The sequence below is a fragment of the Oryctolagus cuniculus genome, chromosome 2 (genome assembly GCF_051225735.1).
Source record: "Oryctolagus cuniculus isolate XC-2025 breed Fujian yellow rabbit chromosome 2, ASM5122573v1, whole genome shotgun sequence".
Taxonomy (NCBI): Eukaryota; Metazoa; Chordata; class Mammalia; order Lagomorpha; family Leporidae; genus Oryctolagus; species Oryctolagus cuniculus.
In genome coordinates this window covers 112,573,793-112,595,757 of record NC_142868.1, presented here as the reverse complement: position 1 = coordinate 112,595,757, position 21,965 = coordinate 112,573,793, and the positions used below count along the sequence as shown (strand labels likewise).

The 21,965-nt window shown below is 54.0% G+C and overlaps 1 protein-coding gene across 13 annotated transcripts in view; it reads right to left on the bottom strand.

The window, feature by feature from the left end:
• The window catches only part of TBC1D8 (TBC1 domain family member 8), a 131,092-nt gene that overhangs the window by 14,075 nt on the left and 95,052 nt on the right, over window positions 1-21,965 (bottom strand). For all 13 annotated transcript variants that reach the window (XM_051835502.3, XM_051835511.3, XM_051835506.3 and 10 more), the window contains 10 exons: window positions 13,942-14,149; window positions 11,152-11,346; window positions 10,358-10,531; window positions 8,959-9,109; window positions 6,957-7,171; window positions 6,106-6,223; window positions 4,908-5,193; window positions 3,354-3,483; window positions 3,168-3,266; window positions 2,593-2,661 (listed from right to left, as the gene is read on the bottom strand). In XM_051835502.3, the coding sequence (XP_051691462.2) occupies window positions 2,593-2,661; window positions 3,168-3,266; window positions 3,354-3,483; window positions 4,908-5,193; window positions 6,106-6,223; window positions 6,957-7,171; window positions 8,959-9,109; window positions 10,358-10,531; window positions 11,152-11,346; window positions 13,942-14,149 (1,645 nt within the window). The remainder of the gene's footprint in view (window positions 1-2,592; window positions 2,662-3,167; window positions 3,267-3,353; window positions 3,484-4,907; window positions 5,194-6,105; window positions 6,224-6,956; window positions 7,172-8,958; window positions 9,110-10,357; window positions 10,532-11,151; window positions 11,347-13,941; window positions 14,150-21,965) is intronic.

Here is a 21,965-nt window from a genome sequence, read left to right as displayed (position 1 = left end):
CTTAGTGCACGTGTGGAGCTACAGAAATACACAGCCAGCAGGTTAGATACGCACCACACTCTTAGTCATGACCTGCTCAAGACTACATCATGGCGGAACCAAGGCGCGGCCCTTTCATTTCCTGCTGAGAAGTCCTCTTTAATGCTGACAGTAGGTATCATTTTGTGTTTCAATTAGACTTTGTAAACCAAAGTCTTCCTCAAAACACAGGAGATAGCCAAATGACATTAAAGAAACCAGATGACCCGTAGGGCACAACGACCCAGCAATGGTGGATGTGTTCAGCTGATGGCTACCGAGGGAACACACAGATGTTGTTTAGGGTCCTGACCATCTCCACAAGTGGCTTACGACTCCGGGTCTCTATTGACTTCCTTCACGTCCCACTTGGGTGTGACTAGTGAGGCCATTCTCAAAGTGAGAGAAAAGGAGACATCCCAACTCTGCATTCATGAGAACTAAGGCTGGCTCTCAACCAAAGGACTTCTACAGGAGTCGCGTCTGAGCCAATGGTCGCTTGTTGCTATACAGAGAGGTTGTGCCCGGGCGCGCCAGGCTGGGCAGAGCCTGGCAGGCTTTTATGAAGCAGTGCAAGGGTTATTCCCGTGAGGGCCTTTCTCTTGAGAAGATGAAATTCCAACTGCGGAGATGAGAGGTGCGTGCAGAATTTAACTACAGCACGTTATACCCCATAGGACTTAGGCAAGTTCTCCCCTATCACCACGTGCGAACTCAAACTATCAAAGCCCTGCAAACTCATGGCAGGTCGGGGGCTAGGGGGAGGAAGAAGGCTCTGAAAGGGATGTCGGGTGGGGCATGAGGCCAACCCTGGGCCCACAGGGAGGTCAGGGGCAGGAGGATCCTCATGGGGATGTCTCAGGTCATAGGAGGGAACCAGACACCTTGGTCAGGGTGTTTTTTGGTTTTTGGTTTTTGTTTTTGTTTTTTTACAGGCAGAGTTAGACATTGAGAGAGAGAGACAGAGAGACAGAGAGAAAGGTCTTCCTTCCGTTGGTTCACCCCCCAAATGGCCGCTACGGCCAGCACTGCACTGATCTGAAGCCAGGAGTCAGGTGCTTCCTCCTGGTCTCCCATGCAGGTGCAGGGCCCAAGTACTTGGGCCATCCTCCACTGCACTCCCGGGCCACAGCAGAGAGCTGGACTGGAAGAGGGGAAACCAGGACAGAATCCGGCGCCCCAACTGGGACTAGAACCTGGGGTACCAGCACCGCAGGCGGAGGATTAGCCTAGTGAGCTGCAGCGCCGGCCCAGGGTGCAGTTTTGACTTGGAAGTGCATTTTGGAGATTAGCTCATACTTTTATAGGTTTTTAGTTTCTACTTGTAGTTAGCCCTATATAAAGGAGAAACTTATAGGGGCAATGACAAGGACGAAAACAAATTTCACTAAGCACCAGCCACAACCCTCATCTCTAACGGGAAAGACAAGCAGGCTTCTCAATGCTCTTTCCTAGCAAAGATAAACAATGTGGGCAGTGCATAATGCAATTTTTATTTAAGTCATCCTCTCAATCACATCAGTTCAGGTTTGTGTTGTCTCCCATTCTCTCCAATTCAGAAGTTACCCCTAAGACAAACAAAAGTCTTTTTCAGCTTCTATGGAAAAAAAAAAAAAAAACACCTTGAGCCAACTTCATGTTTCTGACATCCCCTGTTTTTCCTCCTTGAAAGCCCAGGAGAGGTCATGGGGTTTGGACACCAGGCAACCTTTGCCCTTGTACTTTGCATTCGTGCCACAAAGGAAGCCATCAAGCTGGCAAACAGGAGGTGCTTACGAGACGGGGCGGTGGTGGGGGAGCTGCTGGTTCTCACCACACATCCTGCTCGTTAGCAATGAGAACTGCCAGGAACTCACTAACTCTCCCTCTGCCAGGGTAGCAAGGATGCATCCCTGGTCTCTCTTCCTCTCTCATTTTCATTTACTGTTTCAGGCAAGACAATTTCTAGCAAGGTGCCTGATGACATAATTTGCAGGGTGATTTAAGTTACAAAACATAGGACTTCACCTAAATGTCTCAATATTAGAAATCTAGTACTACATGAAACATTACTGATAAGATTATAATGCCATTCAAAAATAGTTAAGACCGTGTGGTAACATGTCAAAACGTTGACAATAGTTACACCAAGGGAAACCAGGCCAAACAAGCATCAGTCTCTGTAGATCGCTATTGTCAGGTGGGATCACAATTAATTAAAAGGCACATCAGATGTGGATTCCAACAAGCACCAGTGCTTCACCCACTCTGGACTAGGAACCGAGCCTTGCTTATCAGGGCCGAGCACAACAGGCAAGAACGGATCCCAGCGCCAAAGCCCTCACCCCAGTGCGGCTCCTGCAGTGCCGGGGCGGCAGGGGTGGCACCTGGGCCCTCCCTCCCGGAAGCTACCCTGGGAGCTGGCTTCCAGGGAAGACCACCACCATCCCAGAGCTCTGATGGGATGGAGGGGAGGTGCTTCTGGGGGGAAACAAGTCAGCGAGGATACCAGAGCAGCAGGTGGGGCACCCCAGCCCCTGCTGCAGTAGAATAGACATGGGCCTGGAACTCCCTCTCCTTCCCAGAGCCACTCACCTTGAATAAGTCATAGAGCTGCTCTAGGTCTTCGGGAAGAATCGAGACTTCTGGGATGACAACGCGGAGCTTAAGCAGAGCAGAAACAGTGAGGGAGCGACTCTAAGGCTGCACACTTGGGGGGTCAGGGGTGGGGGAGGCTCCCCTCCTAGTGGGGGACAGGAGGAGAGGCCCAGGCTGGCTTCCCTTTAGCAATGGCTCCCGTTCCTTTCAGACACCAAGATGCTCCACGGCACCGGCACCTTTCTCAGGTGTCTCTCCTCCCCTCTTTCCAAGTCACCTCCCGCGAACAAACACGGAAGCTCCAACGGGAGCCACGAGGCTGGCAGAGACAGAGCCCAGGCAGCTGCGGGCCACCCGCACCAGGCACTGCACACCCTCGTCTCAATCCTTTATGGTGGCCGAGAACAGCCCAATTTTACAACCAGGGAGGCTCACAGTCCAACTCCAAAATCCCGTGCCCATTTCTGCAGGAAGTCACCTTTTATGACGTTAATCCAGTGCCCAAAGAAATAAGAACCAAAAAAAGAAAGCCTGGCACTCCCACGTCCCAGGTCCCGGGGCAGCCCGCTCACCATGTTCTGCTTCGTGGTGTCCTCGTGGCCTTGCAGGACCCTGATCCTGTGCTTGCACCGCAGGTGCTCGATCTGCCCCACGGACTGGTCTCCAAACTTCTGCAGGGAGACACGGGACGGCTCAGTGAAGCGGGGGTCCTCTCTCCTTGCCCACCCCCCAGCCGCACTTCCCGGGAGGCCGGTTACCTCATAGGAGTCCCGGAGGAGGTCGGCAATGTCAGTTACGGGGTAGGGCTCCTGGTCATCAGAGAAAAAGGCGTGGTGGCTGCCAGCCGGGGCTCCGGGGCTGTCCTCATTCTTGACGTGATCTAGAAACCTGAGCATAGCCCCCGGTTAAAAGCCCAGGCCGAGGGGCCAGTGCTGTGCTGTAGTGGGTAAAGCCACCGCCTAGAGAGCCAGCATCCCATATGGGTGCCGGTTCGAGTCCCGGCTGCTCCACTTCCGATCCAGCTCTCTGCTGTGGCCTGGGAAAACAGTGGAAGATGGCCCAAGTCCTTGGGCCCCTGCAGCTGCATGGGAGACCTGGAGGAAGCTCCTAGCTCCAGATCGGTGCAGCTCTGGCCACTATGGCCATCTGGGGTGTGAACCAATGGATGGAAGACCTCTCTATCTTTGCCTCTCTGTAGCTGTGCCTTCCAAATAAATAAATCTTTTTAAAAAAAAAAAGTCTAGGCCAACCCTCAACTGGGCACCACCCAGCGCCCGCAGCACTGGGGCACCCGGTGTTCTGGCTTATTGTAAACACCAGCACCTGGGAAGGAGGCAAGGAGTAAAGGGGAGACACCATAAGGCCAGGCCTGGCCAGCCGGGCTCTCCCGGCAGCTTTTTGGGGCCTGAGGTTCCAATGAAGAGAATGCAAACTTCTGCGCATCTCATTTGAAGCTTCCACAATATTCTCCAAGGCAGCCGCCTCTTTAGTGTCATTGGACTTGCCCCTGCCTGCCCAAGAGCCAAGTTCTAGGGTTCATCCCACCACCACGTTCCTTTCACTGCAGGGCAGCAGCCCAGGCCCCTCCCACCGTTGGGGGTCCGAAACCTCCTGACGCCCACGTGTCCTGGGGTTCCCAGCCCCGCCAAGGCCACTGTGAGTCTAGACAGACTCAGGCCACTTCACTCTTCTTTTTTTTTTTTTTGGACGGGCAGAGTGGACAGTGAGAGAGACAGAGAGAAAGGTCTTCCTTTGCCGTTGGTTCACCCTCCAATGGCCGCCACGGCTGGTGCGCTGCGGCCGGCCGGCGCACCGCGCTGATCCGATGGCAGGAGCCAGGAGCCAGGTGCTTTTCCTGGTCTCCCATGGGGTGCAGGGCCCAAGCACCTGGGCCATCCTCCACTGCACTCCCTGGCCACAGCAGAGAGCTGGCCTGGAAGAGGGGCAACCGGGACAGAATCCAGCGCCCTGACCGGGACTAGAACCCGGTGTGCCGGCGCCGCTAGGCGGAGGATTAGCCTAGTGAGCCGCGGCACCGGCCCACTTCACTCTTCTTAAAGTGCCTGCCGTCCTTGTCTTCCTGGATTGTTACTCGGTAGAGATGGGCACAGGAAGGTGCCACCGGTGACAGTGCCACAGGCTCCGGGGAAGCCACAGGGTGGCTTGGAGCAGAGCAGCATGGAAAGCTTCCATGGCGACGGCACCTGCTGCTGCCCCCTCCCGCGGTCTCCCCAGGCCCCAGCTGCCGCGCACCCCCTGCCCCAGTAGCCATGGGAGCGGGGGGGGGGGGGAGGGTGGAGGCTGGAGCGCACCTGCTGAGGACCATCAAGGCCTGGCCGTCATCCCTGCTGCTGCACAGCTCCTCGGCGTTGGCTTCCAGCACGGCCAGCCCCAGCTGGAAGATGGCCTTGATGCCGTCATAGAAGAAGCAGTCGACGACGTTCACGGCGCTCTCCAGGGGCATGATGTTGAGGAACAGAGTCAGGAACCAGGAGAGGGAGACGGACGCCAGGGCCGAGACGTCCTGCATGTGCTCCGCCAGCTCCGGGAGGTGCTGCCTGATGAGCTCCTCGAAGACAGACTGGTCCACCTGCGCCCCTGCAAGAGGGAGGCCACAGAGCTCAGGGAGGGGAGGGCCCCGTGGTCTCTAGGGAGAGCCCGAGAGCCGTCCACCCTGGGGTGCCCAAGAGCTGAGGGCAGGAAAGGACCCACACCAGCGCTGGTGTGCGGGGTGAGCTGGGTCTCTACCACCCACAACGGAGACCCGAATTGAGTTTCTGGCTCCCGGCTTCAGCCTGGAGCAGCCCTGGCCAGGGCAGGCATCTGGGAAGTGAATAAGCAGATGGGAGCTCTCATGTGTCTCTTAACTAAGTCCAGTGCTTGACTGTAGAAACCCGCCAGGACACAGAACACTTGTAACCCACAAGAACAGCTCCAGTTAAAACAGACAGACAGGCCAAGCGTTAGCCAGGACATAGAGCAGCCGGCAGTGTCACACAGTGCTGGCGGGAGCGGCAGGAAACAGCTCGCTCGCTCGCTCTCTCTCTCGCATTCACCATCTCCTTCAGTTCTCAGGACACCATCTTCCAAAGCTCCTACTTCCCACCTAACTCCCGACTTCCAAGTCGGCTGCTGAACACCGTCCCAAATCGATTCTCTTCCGTGCCTGCCGCCTCCATTTCTCATCTGAATTTCCCAACAGCACCCCTAAGAGCATCGCCAACCCTTCCATTATTTTCTCCCCAGGAGGCTGGCGGAGCAGAGAGAGACTGCAAATCGCAGGAACGTGGAGAACAGGAGCCCCACAGCCTCAGGGTTAGCCAGAGACCAGGCAGCACCAAAGTGCGCCGGGAATGTCCTGGGGACACTGGACAAGTTCAAGGGCAAAGTGTGTTTGTGCACACAGCCCAGGGGCCCAGGGCGGGGGATTTTACCAACAGGACTGACAGCCGTGTGGCTGAGGCTCTGTCACCACCCACAGCGATGCCGCCCAGGGAGGGGCGGGCTCACCGATCACGCGGTGGTTGAAGTAGTCGGGCAGCATCCGCTCGCACACGGCCACCAGCAGCCAGAAGGCCTCCTCCTCCTTGGCGTAGAGCAGCAGCACGGAGGTCAGGATGTTCATGGACTGCCCGGGGTGGGACAGAGAGGAGGCACAGTGACCGACGGGGTGGTGGGGCGCCATGTACACAAGATGGGGCTGGCGAGAGGCGCAGCCACGCCCGCCAAGCAGGACGACCATGGCACCACCCTGGTGCTCCCACTACAACCTGGGCTGAGCCACCAGCTGCCACCATCTACGACTGGTAATGCAGCTACACTGTGCACCTGAGGCTGGGGTACGCTTGGTCACACACATGCACACGCACACATCTCTACCCGTTGGCTGGCTCACAGCAGGTACACTCAAGCTTGAATTCTTACATTGTAGCCATCAGGAGCTCTCTACCAAGTCCCAGGTTTTTTTTTTTTTTTTTTTTTTTACAGCTGAGGTTTTCACTTGCTGTTTTACCCTGTGCTTGGCTACCTACATCCTTTAGCTCAGAGAGTGTCTCTCCTCCCCAGGTGCTTCCCGAGGGAGGTGACCTGCCCTGGTCACCTCTGTTCTCAAGCTCTGGAAGCCACACCTATCCCAGGCCCGGCTCTGGCTGGGCAGGGAACGCGGGCTCTGGCCTGCTGCCCTTGGTGGCTCTGCAGGTGTGCGTCTCCCGCCCCTCAGGTACCAGGTAAACGCTCACATCTCCACTCGTCCCCCAGGTGGAGGTTCCGAGGCGCATTCTTTCAGGAGAGCGCCCCGACACAGCACTCTCTCAGGGCAGCCCTCAGAGCCAGGGGCTTCCGCGCCTCCGTACACACGTCACCTGGCAGTATCCGATCTTGGGGTTCCGGTGGGCATAGGCTGTCAGGACCCTCCTCAGCGCGGCTATCCCTGTCTCGCTCTGGAAGGCAGGGTGCTGCGGCAGCGAGCGGTGCAGGTCCCGCTCTATCTCCTCGCTCACCAGGCAGCCCCGCCCCAGGGACTCCTCCACCAGGCTCCCATAGTAGCCGGGGTGCAGCGCGAGATCCGTCACGGCATCTGGGGGTGCCAAGGACAAGGGGTCAAGCGAGTGATCGCCAGGACAGCTTCACTCCAGGCAGTGTCTCACTGCTCACCGAGGGACAGGAAATACTGTGACACCACATAGGACCAAAGGGGTTTCACGTCTGTCTCGCAGAGGGAAGGGGTGGGCGCTTGGCGGAGAAGCCGAGATGCCACTCGAGACTCCAGATCCCATAACGCAGTACTTGGGTTCAAGTCCCAGCTCTGCTTCCAATTCCTTTCCTGCTAATGTGCGCCCTTGGAGGGCAGCAGGCGACGGCCCCAGCACGCAGGTCCCCAACACCCATGTGGGAGACCTGGATGGAGTTCCAGACTCCTAGCTTCAGCCTGACTCAGCCCTGGCTGTCGTGGGCATTTGAGGAGTGAGCCAGGGGATGAAGACCTCTGCCTTTCAAGTAAAAAATTACAAAATAGGGCTGGGTGGCGCTGTGGCATAGTGGGTAAAAGCCACCGCCTACAGTGCCAGCATCCCATGTGGGCACTGGTTCAAGTCCCGGCTGCTCCACTTCCAATCCACCTCCCTGCTAATGTACCTGGGAAAGCAGTGGAAGATGGCCCAGTCTTTGGGCCTCTGCACCAGCATAGGAAACCCGGATCAAGCTCCTGGCTTCAGCCTAGCACAGCCCTGGCTGTTGCAGCCAAATGGGCAATGAACCAGTGGATGGAAGACCTCTCTGTCTCTGCTACTCTGATCTTTAAATAAACCATTTCTTAAGAGGAGGGGTAGAGGGAGACAGAAGCTGCGCCAATCCGAAGCTAGGAGCTTCTTCCATGTCTCCCAAGTGGAGACTTCACCCGCTACGCCACAGTGCCGGCCCCTAAATAAATCTTTAAAAGAGCACGGGTGCGTCCACATAGATTGGAGAGACCTAGACCAGCACAGACCTCCAGTTTCAGGCATCACCTTCAGGCCATGGGAACTGTGAGTTATTTTACTGTCTTTGTTCACAGTTCTGTATGTTAAATCAACTGTAAGTGTAAACAGGAAGCATTTCCGGGACGTGTCTTTGGGGGACAGCTACATCAAGGTGGGAGGCAGTGGGGGAGGCAACTGAGCCCAGGGCATAAGATGAGTCACGGTACAGGAAGCAGCAACTGGACACCAGCCACACCCCCAAAAAGCCTGCGATCTGGTCTGGGAATCCTGGACAGCAGTGAGGAGGGGGTGGGGTTATTTGGGAAGAAGACAAGGCAGAGGAGGGAGAGGGATAACTGCAGGGGAGTGGCCAGCAGGATGGAGAGCGAGTGGTCAGGGATGAGGGACTGGCAGGCCCAGTCTCCTTTGCCCAACTGGGAACAAGACATGGATGCCGCCTGTGTCCTGGGTGGAGGGACCAAGACAAACTACCCTCTGCGGAGTCCCAGAGCCATGGCTGGGGGCGCCCAGTAGGGATCCACAGGCAGGCAGACGAGCGCACCTGCACACACACTGTTCCCACACGTGCACGTGCGCGTACACACACACACACACACACGCTCCGCTGGGGGCCTGTTCCGGCACGTACACACACACACGCACACACACGCGCGCGCACACGCACTCCGGCAGGCAGACGAGCGCACCTGCACAGCACGCATGCGCACACACACACACATGCTCCGGCAGGCAGACGAGTGCACCTGCACAGAAACACACGCACACGCTGCGGCAGGCAGATAAGCGCACCTGCACGGAACACACACTCGCACGCACACGCTCCGCTCCCTGTTCCCGCTCCCGCTCCCAGAATCGCATGCGGCCAGAAGGCGCCGCAACTATTTACCTGAGAAAAGGAGCCAGAGCCGCCCACGCAGCGACTCGGGGATCCCCATGGCCACGAGCTTCCGGATCTTCTCGGTGCGAAACATACACACGGTCCTGCCGTATTCCACGAAGTGGTCGTTCCACAGGCTGATCTTAATCTGCTCCCTGGACTGCAGGTGCAAACATTTTCTTGGACCAGGAGCCCACCCACGCCCTGTGGATGCGACGCCGCCGCCCGTCGGCAAGCATTCGTCAGCCTCCTCCAGGCTGGGATGCTGCAAATGGGGGCGTTGGGGGGGGGCAGCATTTACAATGATAAACCCCCATTTCCTTGGCAAGCCGGACAGGAGTACGTCCAGCCAAACACTGAAGGAGCCTGGGTCTTAGACGGCAGGGAGAGATGGGACATTAGGTAAAGCCCTCAACCACAGGTCAGCTTGGAGAACACGGGGAGCTTCCTGGCAGCCAGAGAGAAAACACACTCGCCTCACAAGAAAATTACATTCATCTCAGAACAGAGAAGACTTTTGAAAATGCTTTAAAGAGGGGCTGGCGCTGTGGCACAGTGGGCTAAGCTTCCGCCTCTGGCACTGCCATCCCATACGGGCGCTGGTTCAAGTCCTGGTTGCTCCTCTTCCCATCCAGCTCTCTGCTACTGCCTGGGAAAGCAGTAGAAGATGGCCCAAGTGCTTGGCCACTTGATGGCTACTGCATCTGTGTGGGAGACCCAGAGGAAGCTCCTGGCTCCAGACTGGCACAGCTAAGTACCCCCAGAGGGCATGAGTGTTTAGTGCCTTTTACACAGCGTATGTATATTTGCCTTTAGCGGTCTCTGCCGCGCAATGGAAGATGTAAATACGTGTTTTCAGTGTCCGCATGGGCTTCATCAGCTAGGGTTTACTGACCACCTACATGTAAAGGATTCAGGAAGGCTCAGTTTGGGAAAAAGAAAGCCAATATGTGATTACCCAGGAGCCACGAAGCACCCAAGCTGGGGCCCGGGTAGCCACGTTCACGGCCACTGTCTGCTACGCAGGGTTGCACCATAGCTTCCGCCAGCTGAGGCTCCAGTGCCCAGTACACTATCTCATTTACCTGCCTGGCTGCACCTGACATGCGCATCCAATTCTCCCTACAAACAGGACTTCTAGAGGTCAATGTATTTGTGGTCAAAAAACTAGAAAGATAACCCTTTGTTGGTATAACGCGAGCTATCCTGGGGGAGTGTGTGCCATCGCCACCGGCTGGCAGGATAGAGACCTGCTCTGCGCCTGGAATTCACAAGAGGCAACACGGCCAGCCTGAGGGCCAGCGGAGGACAGACAGGGAGGGCAGAGAAAGGGAGGAAGGCAGCCTGTGACCCAATGCTCTCCCGCAGAGCTGGCGCCCACAGGGCAGGGCGCGGCCGCCTCACGCACCAGGTGGCAGTCGGGGCTCTGACCCCCCGACTGCTGGAGGACAGCGGTCAGAGCCTCGGGGTGCCGCGGCGGGCTCGTCTCCTTGTCACTCTGCTCGTTATTCTGCGCCGCCGCCACTTCCACATCCCCAAACTTGTGGTCACTGCACATGTTGGTCGAGTAAAACAGTGAGGTCTGCGTAGCGAGAGGAGAGAGAGAAGGAAGTCACGGCCTGGATCACGCTCAGCCTGCCTTCTGCCTTCAGGTGCACCAGCGCTACAGCCTCCCGGTCCTTGAGAGAACGGACAGACGTGAGACCCAGCAGGATCCTTAGCATGAAGAAAAGAGATCGAGAGTGAGGATACCCAGACGGGGCCTCCACAGACCTGGGTCTGCTCCTGCAGTGGCCCAGCCCCGATGATGGCGAGTGCTCGGTCTCAGGTGACAGCTGTCCCCTGACAGTGACACGTATTGCCCTTCCAACCCCAGCAGCAGTGGTGGCGATGACTGTGTCATCTAATGTAGCACACAGAGAAGCGTGCCATCAACACCTCTAGCCTGCAGAGGATACCATCACCTCCAAGCTGGGCAAGGACTCCCTGTCGAGCCGTCTAACCTGTGCGAGACCAGCTCAGGGCGACTTGATGCATCGGCAACAACACTAGAGTGACACGGGGCCCACCAGCCTCGACCTCGCTCTTCTCGGCCCCAGGTGAACTATCCCTCCCTGCACGCCCCTGCAGACACCACTGCTGGAGCCGTGAGAGAAAGGGGACGTTGGCGTTGAGGAAGGGACGCGGCCAGGAAGGTCCTACCATGTCGTCGCTGGCCGAGGTGTCGTAACGGGCAGGGCGGTTGGCGTGGACCTGCCTCAGCCTCACCAGCAGACTCTCCACCAAGCTCTCTCGGTCCTTGAGCTCAATGAACTGGAAGGCCATCTTGCTCCGGATGCTGACAATGATGGGGTTGGGCAGCAGACTGGTGTCCTCCATCTTTTCGATGCTCACTACCTGCCGCAAAAGGCAACACGCAGCGTACAGCCAAGGGAGACAGGCACTCCACTGCGTCTTCAAGAGCCTATCCCAGGATGCAGGACGCAACTCAACCACTGAAATAACGCAAGTGTGCAAGGCAGCATGGGTCACCGTGGCCCAAGAAGGAAGTGACCCGAGGCTCGGGAACAGGTGAATGGATAAGCAAACTCTATTATGCCGAAGATCATGGAGTATTAGTCAGTCTTTAAAAAGGAAATTCTACACATGCTATGACATAATTTTCTGGTGGCTTGAGGAGAGAAGGAAGAAAGAGTTACTGCTTAATTGGTGCAGAGTTTCAATTTGAGAGTATGAAAAAGGTTTGGAAATGAATTGATACAAGAATATGTGCACTTAATCATGATTTAAAATGATTTTAGGGGCCAGCACTGTGGTGTAGTGAGTAAAGCTGCCACCTACAGCGCTAGCATCTCATATGGGTGTTGTTTCAAGTTCCAGCTGCTCCAGTTCTGATCCAGCTCCCTGATAATGCCCCTGGGAAAGCAGTGGAAGATGGCCTGAGTGCTTGGGCCCCTGAACCCATTTCAAAGACCCAGAAGAAGCTCCTGACTTCAGCCATTGTGGCCATTTAGGGAGTAAACGAGCAGATGGAAGATCTCTTTATCTGCCTCTGCTTCTCTAATTCTGCCTTTCAAATAAATAAATCTCTTAAAAAAGATCATTTTATGTTATATATGTTACCAAAATCCTTTTTAAAAGTACATGGTGGGGGGGCCGGCGCCGCGGCTCACTAGGCTAATCCTCCGCCTAGCGGCGCCGGCACACCGGGTTCTAGTCCCGGTCAGGGCGCCGGATTCTGTCCCGGTTGCCCCTCTTCCAGGCCAGCTCTCTGCTGTGGCCAGGGAGTGCAGTGGAGGATGGCCCAGGTGCTTGGGCCCTGCACCCCATGGGAGACCAGGAAAAGCACCTGGCTCCTGGCTCCCGCCATCGGATCAGCGCGGTGCGCCGGCCGCAGCGCGCCGGCCGCGGCCATTGGAGGGTGAACCAACGGCAAAGGAAGACCTTTCTCTCTGTCTCTCTCTCTCACTGTCCACTCTGCCTGTCAAAAAAAAAAAAAAAAAAAAAAAAAAAGTACATGGTGGGGAACAGTATTGTGGCATAGTGGGCTAAGCCACTGTTTCCAATGCCAGTATCCTATGTCACGATGCTGGTTCAAGTCTCAGCTGTCCAGTTCTGATCCAGCTCCATGTGCCATGGAAGGCAACAGAAGATGGCTCAAGTGCTTAGGCCCCTGGCACTCACGTGGGAGACCAGGATGGAGCTCCTGGCTCCTGGCTTTGACCTGGCCCACACCTGACTGTTGCAGCCACTTGAGGAGTGACCCAGTGGATAGAAAATCAATCTCTCTCTCCCTCTCCATCCATCCATTCCTCCCTCCCACTCTGCCTTTCAAATCTTTTTTGATTTGGTAGCACCTGGATTTCTTGGTTCACTTTTCAGTAATCATATCTATATAACAAAAACCTCTACTGTGGAATAACGACATGGAGATAGAAGATCATATCAATAGAAGAATTCTGAGTTTTTCCAGAGAAAAAAACCAGCAGCCTTGATGTGTAAGAGCTGCGAGTACATCCAGCAGCAATACCCTGAAACTGAAGGGCTGAGCAACTCAGGCTTGAAACAAACTCAGTTTGCCCCCATTTCCAAGAAAATAATTGCAAAGTGTTACAAGAAAAAGGGACCTGATCCACATTAAAGGAAGTATTTTTAAGTTTTCACTAAAATCCCATGGGAGCATAAAAGCCAAGCAAGTTGCCATTTGTTTTCAAAAATGTCGCTTTTATAGGTTGCCTTTTCTTTTTCTTAGGGGTCAGAGGGGAGAAACTTTAAGAAAAGCCTTAATTGCCAGGCATGTACTTTAATAACAGCCTTATCAATAATACAGAGGTTAGAGCATCCAGCTGTCACCAATCACCACTAGGCAAATTTCAGGTTACCATAGCAGCAGTTAAAAATGACAGCCAAATACACCATTCAGGTCACTCTTCCCTCAACAAAGTCCAGCCATCGAGATGACCATCTACAGGAGGCAATATACTATGCTGTGCAAACACCCCTTCCCGGTCAGCACCACAGGCTGCTATGGTCTGGATGTGGTTTGACCGTGTCATCCGAAGGTTCACGTTTTAGAAGCTTGGTCTCCAATGTGGCGCCGTTACTAGGTGGTGGGACCCTGTTGAAGGTGTTTGGGTCACTGGGCGTCCTGCCCTCAGAAGGGATTAACCTCATCTTCATAGGACTCCAGTTAGTTTCTGGAGAGGCCTTGTGATAATAAAGACTGGGCCCCAGCTTTCTGTCTTGCTAAGTGATCCCTCCCACCATCGTGATCCATCCACCCTGCGGCATTTACCAAAGCTAAGGGGAAGCCAGCACTGTGTTCCCAAACCTCCAAGACTGAGCTAAATAGACCTCTTTGCTGTACAAAGTACCCAGCCTCAGGTATTGTGTTATAGCAACAGAAAATGGACTGAAACACGGGTTCAAACAACCAGAGGCTGCCTTGGAAAGCATGCAGTAGGGCAGCGGAGGGGCGGACACAGCACCTACCTCTCTGAGCGGGAGGACCAAGTTACAGCAGCCGTCCTCTCTGCTGGCGAAGCAGATGTAACTGTCAGAGGTGAACATCCGCCCCGCGGTGTGGCAGCGACTGAATGGGGTCCACAGGGAACAGTCCATGACCGAGTGCAGCTTCTCCTTCCGCGGCAACCGGAAGAAAGCCCGGAAGAACTCGTTCTGTGCCCTGGCTTCCAGGTCCCTAGTGAAGGAGGGGAGAGAAAACAAGTGGGCGAAACAGTGGATGAATGTGCAAGATGACCAAGGAAAACCCTCTGAGCTTTTATTTATTTATTTGAAAGCCAGAGTTACAGAGAAAGAGGGAAGGAGGGAGGGAGGGAAGATGGGAGGGAGGGAGGGAGAGAGGTCTTCCATCCGCTGGTTCACTCCCCAGATGGCTCCAACAGCCAGGCTGGGTCAGGCTGAAGCCAGGAACTTCATCTAGGTCTCTCACATGGATAGTAGAGGCCCAACCACTCGGCCATCCTCCACTGCCTTCTCTGGCCAGTAGCAGAGAGCTGGATCAGAAGTAGAGCAGCTGGGACTCAAACCAGTACTCATATGGAACACTGGCGTTGCAGGCAGTGGCTTAACCCGCTACACCGCAACACAGGTCCCAGGGAAAACACTTTTCAGCCCTCTGGCCCCTTTCTTTAGGCAAATGCAAATGGTGCGTGTACCTCTAGAACCTGTGCGCGGTAGCTGCATGCAGTCCAACTTCATGGCCCACCTCCAGAGCAAGTACTGTGGGCAAAACGTGTGGCCCGATTGATGAACGTGTGGACCAGAGCGTAAGTGCTCCTCCACGGTTTGAGCGACACTGAGAATTACCGTAAGCACTGCTTAAGAATCCAAGTATCAGAAAGAGGATAACCAGTGTTGGCAAGGACCTCGGGAAACCAGAACACTCCGCACTCCTGGTCGGAGTTTCACAGTCACCGTGGACAGAGTCTGGAGGAGCCTCCAGAAGTCATAAATGGACAATCCACCCAGAAACTCCACTCCTGAGTATACATCTTGAGAATTCACAATCTGAAAAATCCATTACCTGAAATGCTTTCAAATCCAAAACTTTCTGAGCACTGACAGACGTAACACAAGTGAGAACTTCCACACTATGCAACTTTCATGCACAAAATTATTTAAAATATTTCATAAAACTGCCTTCAGGCTACATGCATTAAGGTGTCTATGCAACAAAAGAATTTTTGTTTAGACTTGGGTCTCATCCCCAAGAGATGCATTCGGGGAGCAAACCAGCATATCGAAGATCTATCTCTGATGCTCTATTTTAATGTATTTGAAAGGCAAGCAATAAAGTTTAAAAAATTTCAAATGCAAAACACTTCTAATCCCAAGCACTTTAAATAAGGGATATTCAAGATCCACTCAAAACCTTGCACACAAATGTTCATAGCAACATTGTTCATAATAACCAGAGGTGACAAACAACCCAGATGTATAACAACTGATAAATGAAAAAATAAACTGCAGTATATAGCCATATGATAGTCTATTATTCAGCCATAAGAAATGAAAACATCCTACAACATGGATGAATCCTGAAAACATGCTAAGTGGAGACACATAAACTATTCTGCCTGATTCCATTTATCATAAGACGTCCAGAACAGGCAAATGTGCGGAGACAGAAAATGGATTAGTGCTTGTCCAGGATTTGGGGGGAAGAGAAATGGGGAGTGAAGGGTGAGGTTTCTTTTGGGGGTTATGAGGTGCTCTGATTTGTGGTAGCTGCACAATTCTGAATACACTCAAATCCATTCCACAGTGCACTCTAAGAGTCAACTGTATGGGAATCAAATCTCAGCCTGTCTAATGAGTACTCATAATCAGCTAGGATTTCTCAAAAAAATTCTTTTAAGAACCCAAGGGAAGTATTTTTAGAGCGACCCTCAGCAGCACTCTGTCAGCACTGACTGTAGCATAGTAGATTGATCCTCTGCCTGCGGTGCCAGCATCCCACGTGGGCGCCAGTTCGTGTACCAGCTGCTCTCCTTCTGACCCGGCTCCCTGCTAATGGCCTGGGATAGCAGTAGAAGATGGCCCAAGTCCTTGGGCTCCTGCACCCACGTGGGAGACCTGGAAGGAGCTCCTAGCTCCTGGCTTCGAATCAGCCCAGCTCTGGCCATTGCAGCCATTTGGGGAATGAACCAGCAGATGGAAGACCTCCCTCTGTCTCTCCCCCTTTTTGTAACTCTGCCTCTCAAATAAATCTTTAAAATACAAAGATAAATCTCTTTTTAAAATTGTTACTTATTTGAGAAGAAGAGAGAGGTCTTCCAACTGCTGGTTCACTCCCCAAATGGCTGCAATGGCTGGAGTTGAGCTGATGTGAAGCCAGGAGCCAGGAGCTTCTTTCAGGTCTCCCATGCAGGTGCAGGGGCCCAAGGACTTTGGCCTTCTTCCACTGCTTTCCCAGGCCACAGGAGAGCGCTGGATCAGAAGTGGAGTAGCCGGGACTCGAACCAGCGCCCATATGGAATGCTGGCATTGCAGGCAGCGGCATTACCCACTATCCAAGATAACAATTCTTAAAAAAAAAAAAAAAATCAATAGAAAAATGGTGGTACAGAGAGATGCGTCTAACCCCCAGTAGACTGCACATGTCCTGACTTTCACCTCTAAAACCCAGTAAGCCAAGCAGGCAGTCAAATCCCAGTATTTGAAAATACTGACGAACTTAAGTCGGATCAAAAAATTCTAACAGAGAGAAAAATTTCCCCTTGGTACATCAGAGTTCTTCATATTTATCTCATAGAATTAGCACTTTGCTCAAAGCCAGGAACATGAACTCTTGGCTTTTTTAGCTTTGTAACCCTGGATGAGACCTGTGTGTGTCATTTTGATAGCTACAGATACCTGACATTTGTTTGATCAAGGGATCCCCATGAACTCAAAATGATGTCCACATCCAGCTAAAAGAGAAAAGGGGGATTCCTAGAGGGAGATTCCGTTCGTATGAGCGACTTCCAAATTGCAGAACGTGATGTATACCAAGACTTTACCTTAAACGTTAGCAGTGGGCAGGGCAAGCAACCCAACAACCTGCGGTCGGCCCAGGACAAGGAACTCACTCCTCCACAGAGGCCTTAACCCCTCTCAGCAGCCCAACCGCCTCTCAAAGGCCCCATGGCCCAACAGCAACCCGATTTCAACACGCGTTTCCCAAGGAACAGACGGTAGGCAAACCTTACCAACCACACACTGGTTTTACAACTTGAGCTGTTTCCTTTTGAGAAGAACACAACTTTTCAAATGTCGCATCAATGCAATAAGATCAGTTCTGAACTCCAGAACCCACACACGGCCCAGTTGAGCTTTCCAGAGGCCAAGGTCCCGGGCTAGCAGCCTATTGCAACCTCACCAGGCTGGGCTTCCCTACCGATGCCCCTCTGCACAATGTCATTTTTTGTTTTAGATTTATTTCATGTATTTGAAAGGCAGGGTATCAGACAAAGAAGGGGAGAGAGAGGTCTTCCATCCATTGGTTCACTCCACAAATGGCCTCAATGGCTGGAGCTGTGCTGATCCGAAGCCAGGAGCTTCTTCTGGGTCTCCCACGTGGGTGCAGGGGCCCAGACACTTGGGCATCTTCTGCTGCTTTCCGAAGAGCAGCTGGGACACGAACCACATATGGGATGCCGGCACCGCAGGTGGAGGCTTGGCCCACTGTGCCGCAGTGTCGGCCCTGCACAACGTCTTACCGCCAGCCATCGCACAACTGCTTCCCAAGGAGCAGGTGTCGTCCAGAGGTGGGACAGCCCGTGGAATTTACCACTCTGTTCACCCAGAGGACACACACGTGCCCAGCAGGGTCTTCAGGTGCACAGAGAAATGACACAAGTTCCACAGGTGACAGGCCAAAGCGGCAGCTCCGTAACTACCTGACGTGATGCAGACTATGCTACCAAAGGGACCGCGCTTCCTCTGAGAGGTGCCAGGAGAGTGTACGCAAGCACTGGGAACACTCGAAGTTCACACGCTGTACGGATGCAAGGCAAGGGGCCAGCGCCGCGGCACAGCAAGGGAAGCTGCCATCTGCGACTCTAGCGCCTCGTATCAGAGCGCTGGTTCGAGTCCCCCAGCTACTCTGCTTCCAGTCCAGCTTTCTGCTGGTGCACCCTGGGAGGCAGAGATGATAGCTCGAGTATTTGGGCCCCTGTCACCCATGTGGGAAGACTTAGATGTAGCTCCTGGCTCTAGCCTGGCCCCACCCCTGCCACTGTGGCCATCTGGGGAGTGAACCATCCATTCGAAAATCAATCCCTGTCACTCTGCCTCTCAAACAGATAAACTAAACTTGGAAGAAAAAAAAAAAAAGGAAGTAAGACCCATCAAGATGATCCCTAGTCCTCCTGAGAGTTGCCCATGTCCAGTATATTTAAACTTGCAAACTAGGGGCCAGTGCTGTGGTGTAGCGGGTAAAGCTGCCGCCTGCAGTGCCGGCATCCCATACGGGCACCAGTTCGAGTCCTGACTGCTCCACTTCCGATCCAGCTCTCTGCTATGGCCTGGGAAAGCAGTAAAAGATGGCCCTAGTCCTTGGGCTCCTGCACCCACATGGGATACCTGGAAGAAGCTCCTGGTTTCAGATCAGCACAGCTCCAGTCATTGCAGTCATCTGGTGGGTGAACCAGCAGATGGAAGACCTCTCGCTCCATCTCTGCCTCTCTGTAACTCTGCCTTTCAAATAAGTAAGTCTTTTAAAAAAATAAATCAACTGGCAAACTTACAGCCTGGTCTTCAAAGCATGCTGGTCTGCTGGCTTTTCTAAAAGCAAAGATAACGCTTAGTTCCCTGCGTATGCTCATCAGTGTGGTTCTAGCACCAAGGAGTTCCCTTGTCCTTCCTTCCTGGAAAATGTCTCTCAGGCCACCGAGAAGGTGGCTGAAGCACAGTGAACACTGGGGTGGGTAAGAGATCACAGAAGTGTGCCCCAAGTTCAAGGAAGGGCAGGAGAATTTACAGCAACCCCTCCAATTAAGAATAAGGCGTCCAAGTATCTGAGGGGAACTAAGAACAGTTTTTTTTTTCTTTTTCTAAGCAGTGCACCTGCTGCCTTACTCAACAGCTCGCCTCCATCAGCTTCTCTGTGGATTCTGCGCGGCCTGGGCAGGCGGCACACAAAGTCCCCACTCCTCTTTCTGGGCTCTTCTCCGTGTCCCTCAAGACGCCGGTCTCTTGCAAATTTGCCAGCCACAGACCAGAAACCTCAAGTATGAAGAAAATAAAGCAATGAGGACTTTCTGAAGATCTGGGTTGCTTCCCTTCCCCTCTCCTCAAAACATGTCTCCCAACTTCACCTTTAGATATGCGTGATGCACAGGATATTTAAAGTTCTGTCGTAGCTGACACAGAGGACAGTGACACCAGAGATGAAAAACCAGCTCCCTAGCAAGTTCAGCCTAAGACCATCCTGTCCTGTGGCTCCATCTTGCAGCAGGTGGTGGTTTTGATTCTAAATATATCGACTCCTTTTTCTGAGCAGCACAGAAAACAAGGTACACTTTTTTTGTGTGCATCTTTGACCTTGCACTACTTTCTGAATGTCTCCACTTTTCAACGGACACAGGTCATGAGCCAACGTTCAAAAGGCGGCAGCTAACCAAGAACCCTGAGCCACAGCAGAAACATCTGTGACAGCCCAGCCAGGACCCACAGTGCCAGGGTGCCCAGGCCATGGCTGCAGGAGAGCGGAGACCGGCAGGGGGAGGTACTCCCAACCATCCCATTAACACCTGCCATCCCAGAGCCCGAGACTTTGTAGGCTGTATGGGTTGATCAGAACATGGAGCAGGTTGGCGCCGCGGCTCACTAGGCTAATCCTCTGCCTTGCGGCGCCGGCACACCGGGTTCTAGTCCCGGTCGGGGCGCCGGATTCTGTCCTGGTTGCCCCTCTTCCAGGCCAGCTCTCTGCTGTGGCCCGGGAGTGCAGTGGAGGATGGCCCAAGTGCTTGGGCCCTGCACCCCATGGGAGACCAGGAGAAGTACCTGGCTCCTGCCATTGGATCAGCACGGTGCGCCGGCCACAGTGCGCCAGCCGTGGTGGCCATTGGAGGGTGAACCAATGGCAAAAGGAAGACATTTCTCTCTCTCTCTCTCACTGTCCACTCTGTCAAAAAAAGAAACAAACAAACAAACAACAACAACAAAAAAAACATGGAGCAACATCAAGCTTATTGTTGAAGCTGAAATTAACAAGTGCAATCATGCATGACAACTGTGCAGAAAATTCTCAACTACATGCACACCATTCATAAAAACTCAGGTTTAATCCCTATAGCCCTGGACCCAAGAAACCTAGGGGTAGGTAGTTCTTTAACTCTTTCTTTTCAGGAAAACAAGACTCTTTTCTCAGATTAGTAAATGGGTTTCCTCCCCTCTTCCCCCATTGAACTTCTAGAGTGTGTTGGGGAAGAATACCATGGAGGCCATACCCGCCAACACTCGTTGGATCGGGTCACTTGGTTTGCAGAGTTAAGCAGGCTTGGCTCCTAGCCAGGTCAGGGAGCAAGCCGTGAGGCACAGCTCCTGCCCCCACAGAGTAAGGGAGGGCAAACGCACTCCCCTGAGGTCAGCAGGCCTCACGAAGCAGCACACCAGGCTTTTCAGTGGCTCTTGGTTCTTGCCCTCCCACACAGATCCATCCCCTACGCACCTGAACTCAGAAATGCCAAGAATTAGCCACCTACAAGCGAGCAGATACCTAGGACTTGGGTGCACAGACGACGTTTCTCAAGTGTGTGTTGATTTACTTCTTTTTTCTGTCACCCCTGAGAGACCTATGGGAGGGGTGAGGGTGACACTGTGGCCCTGCAGCCTGTGCAGAACGCACGTAGCCCAGGACTGCTTGGGAGACAGAACGCAAGGCTCACCAGGTATGGCAGGCTCAGCCGGCACCACGGCCCTTCAGTTCTAGAAAGCTCTCCACACCGAGTCCTTGACAAGTCAGGACTGAGCAAGGCAGGACATCCAGAAGCCCTGTCCACTCTCAAGACAGGGTGTGTCCTTGCTTCACTGTCTTCCATCCGCCCTGCCCCAGAGCCCACCTGCCAACGACCCCCGCACTGCACGATTGTAGAGGGCAAGACTCGGGCCTGCCCTTGCGAGGTGGGGATCGTTAGGAGTACAGGAGCCCCCAGAGAGGTCTCACTTGGTCCCAGAGGATGCACAGACCCGGGAGCCGAGGTTGGAGTCAGGATGGAAGGCAGGCATTCCTAGTACCGGCAGGAGAGCTGAAGGAAAGGGACTAGGGGCAGAGGGCATATTGGCAGGAAAGGGCCCAAGGGCCCTGTCTGTTGCAAAGCCATACGGGGTTGGGTGAGGGGCGTGGGGGGTGAAGATGGTTCAGAACCCCTGCGGAGGCCACAGCTCACCCGCACAGAACAGCGGGAAACGCTTGCGGCACAGGTTCACCCTCCTTCCACTCCCTCCACTGCTGGAGCCGAGCTCTCCAGCATGTCCAGCCAAAGTAGATTTTCACTCAATTTAGGGAAGCCCTTCACCTCGCCAACCAACGAGCCCTACCCACAAAACACAGCTGCCGCCTGCCCTTTGCTCAACCCCCATGTCCAAATTCAAGATGGAGATTTCTGTTGAGAAACTTCAGGACCCACCCACCCACCCAACCTATTCCCTGCCTCCGCCTCCCCCCCCCCACCCCGTCCTCCCTGGGCAGCCCCCTGCCTGGCTGGACTCTGAGTGACACCCTGCTGACAATCCCTGTTCCAGGCCCCCACCCCGGACCATGCTGAAGCCAGGACTCCCAAGCCCTGCCAGCTCTCACTTGTCCCATCCCATCCACCCTCTCCCAGGGAGGCCCGAGCTGCGCGCTGCCCAAGTGCCGAAGTTCCCCTGGACCGACCACATGTGCAGAGGTGACTAATTAATGGGTAATCAGAGGACTGTGACCCCGAGAGCACCCCAGCAAAGCCGTTATCTGGGAAGGGAACATGGATCAACCAAAGAGATCCAGAGAGGCATTCCTACACACTCGC